Source organism: Triplophysa rosa, linkage group LG14 (assembly GCF_024868665.1).
Source record: "Triplophysa rosa linkage group LG14, Trosa_1v2, whole genome shotgun sequence".
Lineage (NCBI taxonomy): Eukaryota > Metazoa > Chordata > Actinopteri > Cypriniformes > Nemacheilidae > Triplophysa > Triplophysa rosa.
In genome coordinates, this window is record NC_079903.1 from 6953116 (window position 1) to 6963736 (window position 10621).

The 10621-nt window shown below is 36.9% G+C and overlaps 2 protein-coding genes across 2 annotated transcripts; both read left to right on the forward strand.

Moving 5' to 3' along the window:
• Positions 1-1251: 1251 nt before the first annotated feature.
• LOC130564709 (PHD finger protein 3-like) lies at positions 1252-3570 on the forward strand. Its single transcript, XM_057351044.1, has 9 exons — positions 1252-1315; positions 1402-1522; positions 1654-1810; positions 1919-2035; positions 2247-2375; positions 2481-2628; positions 2711-2897; positions 2987-3134; positions 3218-3570. The coding sequence occupies exons 3-9, from the start codon at positions 1670-1672 to the stop codon at positions 3338-3340; spliced, it is 993 nt and encodes a 330-aa protein (XP_057207027.1). The 5' UTR covers positions 1252-1315; positions 1402-1522; positions 1654-1669; the 3' UTR covers positions 3341-3570.
• Positions 3571-4502: 932 nt separating this feature from the next.
• Positions 4503-9329, forward strand: LOC130565208 (TPA-induced transmembrane protein-like). The gene is made up of 4 exons (XM_057351793.1): positions 4503-4682; positions 7056-7126; positions 7337-7512; positions 7870-9329. The coding sequence occupies exons 1-4, from the start codon at positions 4503-4505 to the stop codon at positions 7890-7892; spliced, it is 450 nt and encodes a 149-aa protein (XP_057207776.1). The 3' UTR covers positions 7893-9329.
• The last annotated feature ends 1292 nt before the right edge of the window (positions 9330-10621 follow it).

The window sequence follows — 10621 nt, forward strand, 5'->3', positions numbered from 1 at the left end:
TGATAAAAGACAAAATAACTCGTGAAATATCATTAGGATACATAGTGCATCAAAATGCAGTGTCATCAGTTTGTCTAAAATAATACAGAACGTTACGTGCAGTTTTACACACTATTTACACGTGGCATGGAGCAGGCGTACATTTTTTTACGTACCAACTAACATTTTGAAATTTTTCATGAATCCGAAAATTTACGTCAAAACTACTTTACGAACGATTTACACAAAAAATCGTTCTGCTCGTGTTTCATGAATGAGGCCCATTGTCTGTATATTTTCATGCATTGTTTGAGTGTAAATCAAGTTATGAGGACTTACAATGAAGATTCAATGAAGTTTGTCCTTCACTTTTAGAATACGTAAAGCTAATAGCATTTTGGCAGTGTTGTTAACATTTACTGTTATGGTATGGAGACTGATGTACTGATGAAAATGTTATGAGTTTGATGAACTTTCAGAACTTCCTCCCTGGTCCAAAAATAGCATTTAGAGAAACTGCTGCAGCTGTCGCCCAGCATGTTAAAAAGGAAAGGGTGCCTGTAATGTTTATCTATATAGTTTATATAATTAAAATTATAAATAAATTATATAATAGTAAATTTATATACAATTTTATTTGATACTTTTGTCCTTTTTGATTCAGCTTTTGGTTTGTGTGGTAGTAGTCACCAGCTGTCTTTTAATGGGTCTGTATATCTGCCGTTCTGTGTTTTTCCACATGGGTGTGAAGTAGGGGTGTAAGGATACACGTGATTTTTTTTACAATAGGTGAAATGGCGTTCACAGTTTAATGCGTATAACGACATTTTGAAAAAGAATGAAACTTTTCTGTAACATTTTGTAAGTTGTTATGGAATTGACATTCAGTTGAACATTGACGTTTTAATTGAACTTCTGTGTGAATGATAAAAATTGAATAGCTCTGTCACAGAAAATTAAACTATGTTTTAAAGCAGTAAAAGCACAAATAAAAACATTGTTGACGCAGGACGATACATGCATGTTGTTATTTCTTTATATAGTAATGTATTGTGCCACAATATATCGTTACACCCCTAGTGTGAAGTGGTCAAATGGTTTTCACCCAGTGTGTGTCGATGGTCCCTCACAAGTGTAGATGTAAATGAGAAATGTCCGCACTCACCAACAACTCTTTAGCCACTGATACGGCACACCAGATTCACTTTGGATCATGTGGCACACTGCATTGCACCTTATTGTACTGTACTATCATAGAAACAAAAAAAATCATTTCTTTTTTTAATTCAGGATGTAGGAGACAGACGACCGTCTGAAGATTCAGCCCAGAAAAGTGGTATGGATATTTCTCTTTTGTTATTAAGTGTATAAAATAAATAGTCAAATAATGATCCCTGAGTTTCTTGAGTTGACCTTTTGCAGGAGGTAATGTGAAGCACGAAGCGAAGAAAGTCAAAGTGTCCCCTGTAAGCTCCAAGAAACCGTCCACCGGACAGATCAGACGCAGCGTACGGGATTCTCTGGAAGAGATTCTTCTAAAACGGTGCGTGGGTTTTTTCAAGGGAATTGTTACATTCTTATAAAGTGATTGAATGGATTTTTTGAGGGTTTTGAAACATGTGCCTGTCCTTTATCTGAAACATGTTATGTTGCTGTTCATGTAAATGTTTGTAGACTGAAGGATTCCGATATGAAGATTTCTTCGGACAAGCCCGCCGAGTTGGCCCGAAGGACGGAGAAAGAGCTTTTCGCTCTGTTTCAGGGCGTTGACAGTAAATACAAAAATAAATACAGAAGTTTGACATTCAACCTGAAAGATGCCAAAAATAATGCAAGTATTTTAGCATCTACTGATAACAACAAAGCATTTTCTTTGTGAAGCCTAAAACTATTTTTAGAACATAATGCTATGTTAACGTAAATTAATGCTATTTTGCAGGTGTTATTCAAGCGTGTGCTAAAAGGGGAAGTGTCCCCTGCGGATTTGGTGCGTATGACTGCAGAAGAGCTGGCCTCTAAGGAACTTGCTGCTTGGAGACAAAGAGAGAATCGACATGTTAGTAAAACCCAGAACTGTTTTAATGCAGTATGTCTCGATGTAGTACAGTCAGTCCAGAATCAGTTTGAGAAGTTAAAAGTGTATTGAAAATGTTAAATATATACCCAGTAATAGCAAAAACATTAATTTTTGTAAGGTAACATCAGATGCATGGCTGTATTTTTACAACAATGCAGCCAATATTAACCCTAGTGATGTTTGTCGACAGACGATTGAAATGATCGAGAAAGAGCAGCGAGAAGCAGAGAGACGCCCCATCACTAAAATCACCCACAAAGGGGAAATTGAAATAGAGAACCAGGAACCTGCCAAGGCACCGGAGGCCATAGAGGCTGAGGTGAGATTTGGGACTTTGCTGCATTCTATACATCTCAGTACTATTCTCCAACCTGGCACAAGTCAGTTGGCTCTCTTATTCTATTCATTCCTCCTATGTTCACAGCCCGAGCCGGTGCCGAAAGCAACAGAAGTGCCCGAGGAAAACCCCCCCGAGACAGTAGCAAAGAAAGCAGACAGTCCTAAGAAATCTATCGATACCACCAGCTTGCACAAGTCTCATCTTTTTGACCTCAACTGCAAAATCTGCACAGGTAAAAATCCTTTACTTTAGTTCAAATACAGCGTTTCTTGAGTTATTCTGTGGAAAATAACAATGCTAATGTTTCTGTCAAGGCCGTATGCCTCCACCTTCAGAGGAACCCAATACAAAGGTGGTGAAAGTGGCTACAACAGTGGTGAGGAGGCAGTCTAGTGCTGCAGACGAATCTCAGCAATCCACAACATCTTCATCAGCACTGATAGATGATCTCTCTTTAAGAGCCATGGAGGAAGGCCTTCTCAATTTGTTTCCTGAAACCAGGTGAGATTCCTGACATGTGCCCTAAATTAAATGATTCCGTTCTACATCCAGAAAAGAAAAAAACGATCTACAACAAAATTGTCCCACAGGTCAGATAGTCTGAGTACCAAAGAAGATACAGCTACGTTTCTCAGCAACTTGGAGAATCTGTGGGGCGGTTTTGTTGACATGCATGCTGTAGCCAAGTTTCTAACAAAAGCTTATCCGGTCTCTGGGATACTGGACCACCTTACACAGGTAAATGGTATTTTATAAATGTATTCCAAATGTGTCTGGTACCCGAATGTATGTACTATAAATATCTGTAATTGTGTTTGCAGGATTTGCCTGAGAACATTCAAGTAGGTGGACGAATTTCCCCTCAAATAGTCTGGGACTATGTTGAAAAGATTCGGGCTTCTGGGACAAAGGTGGGAATGTTTATTCTCTTATTTCTCCTATAAGAGAAACCATTCAAAAATTTTTTATTTAATCAGCATTTCTAGATGTATTGTGGCCGTTCCAGTGTCTGTTGAATTTTGACAAAATCAGACACGTGACAAAGTCATATAACAATGTAAAAGACTGACAGCATGACAAGACACATGAAAACTGTGATAAAAATCCAGGTTATCACATAAAAAATAACTTGTACTGCTTAAAAGTGAAGATGAACTAGTTTTCTTTGCAGTATTTGAGGTCTGAAAAATACAGAACAGCTTTTCTGTTATTTTGACTTGTTTCTCCAGTTTTCATTCTCTGCAAATAATTGCAGATAGAAACAANATTTACATTTAGTCATTTAGCAGACACTTTTATCCAAAGCGACTTACAGAGAGTTCTGGGAGAAATACAGCGATATGTCATACAGGAGCAATAACACAATAGGTGCTAATACAAAGTTACTCGTTTTGACAAAAGCCAGAACAATACCTGTTGAGAGAAAGAGAGAGGGTTAGTGTTTTTTCTCTCTCATTTGTCTGTCAAGTATTCACAGAAGAGATGGTTTAAGTAGTTTTTTGAATGTTGTGAGAGATGCGGTTTACCTGACTGAGTTAGGAAGAATGTTCCACCAGGAAGGAGTTGTGAAGGAGAATGAGTGGGAGAGCCGTTTTGAGAAGGCAATACAAGACGCTGCTCGTTTGCTGAACACATGGTTCTTGATGGGGTGTAGGAGGATGTGAAAGTATGCCAGTGCAGATCCAGTGATAGTCTTGTAGGCAAGCATTAGTGACTTTTTGTTCTGTTGGATGACAAGGCGTGCTGCTGCGTTCTGAACCAGCTGTAGTAGTTTGATAGCCTTTGCCGGAAGACCAGCAAGGAGAGCATTGCAGTAGTTCAACCTGGCTATTTTGGAAGGAGTGATTGTGGTATTGCCAAGTTGGATGGTGAGATTGTGTTGCACCGTGGGAAACACGAGTAGTTCTGTCTTGGCAGGGTTCAGCTGGAGGTGATGCTCTTTAATCTAAGCTGAGATGTCTTCTAGGCAGGCTGTAATGCGAGCTGCTAAAGTGGTATCGTCTCAGAACTATCCAATGTAATTTTATATAAAAATAATCCAAGTTATGATTATGATCATTTTAAAAACTGTTGAAAGTAATTACTGAAATAAACAAGTGGGTTTTTATGTTCTTTCTGTGTCACAAAGCTGGTTACGACAATGAAGATGAGAAATATGACAGATCATCATTTGTGGTGGAGCGCTTCTTCAGAGGGAACTTTACTCTTGCCAATAACAGTTTCACTTCACACCCTTTAACTCAACCAGATGAATCGGAGAAACTGCTAGAACAACTAAAACAACAGGTGAGACATAATCTAGACATGAAATTTACAAAACATTATCAATTCATTTACATGTGAAATGCTGTCACTATATAAGCTGTATATGAGAAGCATGCATGCGAAAGACTGTTAATACATTCACAGATTGGCTGACTTTACTTTAAATACATTTGAGCAAGATTTCTTTAAGAAACTTATTTTACAGTTCATGTCGCTTGGATGACATAGATTTGTTTTACGCACATTGAGCTTCATTCATGAAACACGAGCAGAACGATTTTTTGTGTAAATCGTTCGTCATTTGTCGTAAATTTTCGGATTCATGAAAATGTTCGTATTTTCAAAATGTTAGTTGGTACGAAAGAAATGTACGCCTGCTCCATACCATGTGTAAATATTGCGTAAAAGTGCACGTAACGTTCTGTATTATTTTAGACAAACTATCCAAACTACAAATGTATCCTAATGATATTTCACGAGTTATTTTGCCCTGTCTTTTATCATTTTTTACTTTTTAACTTTGGGTAAAACGCAGAGCTCGTCACTGTCCTGTTTTACACAGCCGTCCAATCACGGTGGAAAAGAGGCGGGACAAACACTATATTGACCAACCATCATCCATGGAGAAGTTAATATTATTACTGCATTTTCATATTCAGTAATAATTTTCAAAAATAAGATACTAATAACAAGTAAGCTAACTGTTGCGGATATTCTAAATCACAGCAACCAACACATCTCCGGAGCGCAGAGCCTCCAAAGCGTTCTCAGGCGCCACCAGCTGGTCGTTTTCAGAAGAGCACCAGGTATTATTATTTTAGCTGGCTAAAAACACTTTGGTGGACGCAGTTTAATTGATTAATTTATTGATAAGCATACAGCCTATTAGTCTCTTATGCATTCATGCAATACAATGTAGCCAAACCAGAGAATGAAGTCCAGAGGAATCCAGCATTCCTAGATACGTAATTTGCGTAGCTTTAGAATCATAGGCGGGATTATGCTAATTGTGAGTGAGCGTGCATGCGCGCCGTGTTTACGAATGATTGGAATTCATTAACATACACACATTTTACTATGAGATCTGACGTTTACGAAGTATTTGTGAATCCGGAGGAAAGTTTTCGGGAAGGTCTGTTTTACTCGCAAATTACTCAGAATTTACGAATGTTTCATGAATGAGGCCCATTGTTTTTGTGCTCTTTCTTGTATGTGAAGTGCAAGTTATCAACTGATAAAAATGCCATTGTGCTTTATCTGTTTCTCTGAAGGTTAAACTCAGTGTAGGAGAGAGAGAGTGATGCAGTAGTTTTTGCCCACCCACATACACAACATAAGCATATAAAATGTGTATATGTAGATTTTAGGGCTGTCAAACCATTAATCGTGATTAATCGCATCCAGAACAAACGTTTGTGTTCACATAATTAATATGCACAGTGCAGAGACATATATTATTTTGTATTTATAAACACAAACACATTCATGCATATATTTAAGAAACATAAAATATAAAAATGAATAAACATTTATATATAATTTCAATTATTGGTAAATAAGTACGTTCTCAATATTTCCTAAATATACTGTATATGCACGTATGTGTATGTTTTTGTGTTAATAAATACAAAATAAATATGCACAGTACACAGACATATATTATGTAAACACAAACTTTTATTTTGGATGCGACAAAGTTTATCAAAATAAATCCTTGGTTCATCATGATTATCGACACATGGATGCCAGATTCTTTGCACCCGATTCAACAAAACAGCTCAGTACTGAAGTGCCCTATGACCTAAAGTGGGTGTTTGCATTGAAACATCTAAAGCATGCAGTGAGGATGAAACTGTGTAATGCTGCTTTTAAGTGAATAGAACAGAATATAATTATTTTCATTGTACAGCTGTACAACAAATCTTATAACTTATATCGGTGTGTATATCGTCTCGAAGTCTTTCAAATTGTTGCACAAATGCCAAAAGCTTATGATGGTAATGAGTAATGTTGTCCCCTTTAAACTCTAAAGAGTTCAGTTCTGTGATGGCACATTGATAAAAACTGTTTAGAAGTCTGGAGCTGCTTGTCTTGAGAACTGTGGTCCCTGGAATGAGATCAGTACTTTATTGTATTTAGATATAACACAGCCCTGCCGCATTGATGTGGTGCCTTGGATGTAGAGTGAATAGGAAAGAGGACTCAGCACACGACCTTGTGGTGCTCCAGTACTGAGTGTCAGAACGAAGGGGAGATGGTTCCCCATCATTTATGCAAACTGATTTTGGTCGTGGACTATTTGTTTCAGACACTTAATCAAACCATTAGTTCATTTTTTTTGTCTGTATTATAACCAGATTTCTCTCTCTCTTTCTCTCCCTGACCTCTCTTCAGCTAACATCAGTCTACAATTCTTCTCCTGCGTTGGCACGCTACTTCTCCAATGTTACCATAAACAATTTTAGGTGACTCAATTTCACACTCCACTGTTACATTTTACACCTAATTCTGTTTACACCACTGTTCGCACCATTTTAAACTGCTTTGTTCACAACATCAGCGTAACACAGTGCAGTAACAGTTTTTGATGTGAAGAGATCGAGGTGTAGCACAGGCTTTAACTGTGAAATTTGGCAAGAAATGAAGCTGGTTCTAATGCTCGGTTTTAAATGAAGGGATGAAACCGCTCAGTTTGAGCTACAGTTCATCATCCCTTCAGAAAATGAACAGTTGGTGTGCTACACTCTGAGCCGAGAGATGGTGAAAGGTGTGCTTCTTCAACACTTCTATGATCAGGACTCTGATGCTGGAGATCATCTCTATGTCATACCAACATCACTCAGTATAGAAGGTGAGATAAAGCGTGAAATAGTGTTTATTTAGTTGTGATCATAAAAACTGGACAGAAATTACCATATAATTAAGCAACAGTTAAAAGTAATTGATTACTTTTACTTTATGGCTGTACTTATGAAATGTCATCACAACAACATTTCCCACAAAATCGTACCTGATAGCTCAATGATTACTATAGGCTTACCATTGGTAAGGTAAGGACAGATTTCAACACTTATTTTTTGTGTATTTTTATGCTAAATAACTTATTTTTGTTCACCCAAAAAGTTCACTAAAAAGTTAACATATTGCTGTTGATTACCCAAATGTAAAATAACTCTAATGTGCATTTGTTTTGTTATTGTTTTTTCAGTTTGGACAAAGAGAAGAATTTGAGGAGACAAATGTGTGGACATTCTCACTTTTTCTAATAAACTTGTGGAAAATGGTTGTGGGCTTTTAAAAGAATATTGTAGTTAAGCTAGTGTTAAACTACACTAAATGTAAAACCAATGCATTTTATCGAAAACATGAGTTGACTAATTAAAAGGATTTTGTATATCTGTATACTATAGGTGTAAACATTAAAAAATAATATTTAATAAAGATGTTCTCTTACTGCCTATAAACTTTTGTACGTTTTCTCTTGTAAAACTGAATTAGACTGGACTTTTTCCCCACGCACTACATTTACACACAGTGTTATGATAGTCATTCCTGTCTCTCCATGTGTCCATTTGTCTTCTTTGTGAGGCCAACAGGAAGCACCGCGGCCTCAGTGATATTTAACTTGCATATGTGTATACATGGTTTGATTTTAGGTGTGTCTGTAAAAAAGTTTAAAATGTTTATCTTGTTCTTTTGCTAAAGAGGACATTTGGGTTGCTTGCTACTGGGCAAGTCATTTCCTACACAATTATGGTCACATGACATTTACAGTTCAGATGATTCGCTTCAAAAACTTTGATGGGGAACCCAGTGCCCATGAGAAAAAAAGAATGCACTTTTTATGTAAATCATCACACATGGCCAGAGAATTCAATACTCTCCAAGATAATACTCCCAATACTCCAAGATAAGTTTGACCTCTGTCTCTATATAGGGATATGTGACTATTGTTATTGTTACTAATCTCGTAAAAAGCTCACTATTTGCTAAAGGTGTGTCCCAAAACTGGACCAAACTACCATGACCATGAAAGTGAATTTAACAACACTGTCACCAAACAATATTCTTTTAATAAACTTTAATAAATTGTCTTGAACTGTTGCTGCCAGTATTTTACTGTAAAGTGATCGAGTGACACACTGTGAAAAGGTACTTGTGCATTTAGTCAATAAACATTTAGTCTCGCGCACCTGTAGGTAATGGATAGGTGCGTAGGAATTAAAAGTAGATGAGAACAAAAATCTGTGCCTGCAAAAGTATAGGCACAGTAGTAGTAGTAGTAAAAGTAGTTTTTTCAAGACTGTAATCAAACAGTATTAACCTTCTATGAAAAGCTGTATTTTGCGCATATAGAACAGAAAGTGCAGTAAATGTTTTAATTATAAATACAAGTTAATAGGTCTGTTTATTCCCACAAGCTTCATGATTTGATATGTCATTGATGATGTGTGTGGTTGTGATGTCACTAATAAAACTGTTTAAGGGGGTTAATCTGTTTTAGAAAAGGGTCCTGGACAGAATCGCTAATCTCTTGGCATGAGTAGACTGATCTATGATGCATCAAGAAGTTATAGCCTTCCACTGCTTCTGATCGATGCCTCTAATGCAGCAGTACTCAATACTGTTCCTATATCTCCACATTATTTAAAAGGTTACTTATATCCCTGCTTCAACACACATGGCTGTCATTTTCAAGAAAACCCAAAGATCACAATTTGCATATCGTCGCTGTCCAAATTCACTGTTTTTCAGGAAATGGAAAAAACACTGTACTTATTTAAATGATTAAATACTGTGTTGTCAACGTTGACAAGCACTTTTTAATACTTGTATGGGTTAGATATTTGCAAAACCCAGTGACAGACATAAAGGGTGACTAATAATAATGATTTATGGAAAAAGTAAAAATCACAAAATATGGACATATTTTTATATGGATATTGAATTTCTACAGTGGATTTTTGATTTCCCACAAGCCCTTGCACTGCAGGACAACAGGATGAACAGTTTAAAAGACAATGGGAAGTTTGCAAATAAGTAATGGAAAACCAAGGAGTGTCCCAAAAACCCGGATTCCAGACATTATGACCACCCAGATATGCTGTAAGGCAGCTGGAAAAGTACTACGAACTGAGTGTGTTTGTGATGCTGGGACACAAAACAATTAAACCCCATTTTTTGCTAGATCCCGAGGAATGATATCCTGCCCTCCCATCAGAGGTTGTTGATGCCCAGGAACTGAACCCCCTCTTCTTATCACACCTCTCCCCTCCTCTTCATCTCTTCAGGCCCTGACCACTGGAAATGTCCTTACATATTTCATACTGTTTCATTTATTCATTTATTATATCATTTATTGTCATGTTATGACGACTTGATCATCATGTTTAGTATTGTTTTAAAGGTCATGCTGCGATGGGTAAAAGGTCTAGTTCCTTCAAACCTAACAAAGAGTGTATTAGAGCTTTGTAACTTTAGGACATAACCTGCAATTCTCTAAGAGGTGTGACTTTCTCAGGGAATCTTGTTTACAGATAGAAAAGATCCCATTTGATGCTCTCTTCAGTCACGAGAAAACAAACAAACCAAGTTTCTCACTGACCATTGGCTTTGTTACATCTGGGTATATAAGGTGAACATGCAAAAGACTCAGGATTGCATCTGTAACCAGAACTATCCACACTGCAAGTGTGTGTCTCGATTTGCCAGGTATGATAAACTTTGTGGTTTTTTTTTATTATATTATATTGATCATCTTGGATTTTCTTTGTATGTGCATTCTATGATTTAATTAGTGTTGTACCTGCCTGGCATAATAAATTGTTATTGTTGATTATATCTGAATTCTTCAGAGTCTGTTATGACCAGTAGATTGAAAGGAGCCTGTTTTGTTACCGCAAAATCAACATGTCAGGATAGGATGGACTGGAGTTTTGATTTTCAACAATATATGAATG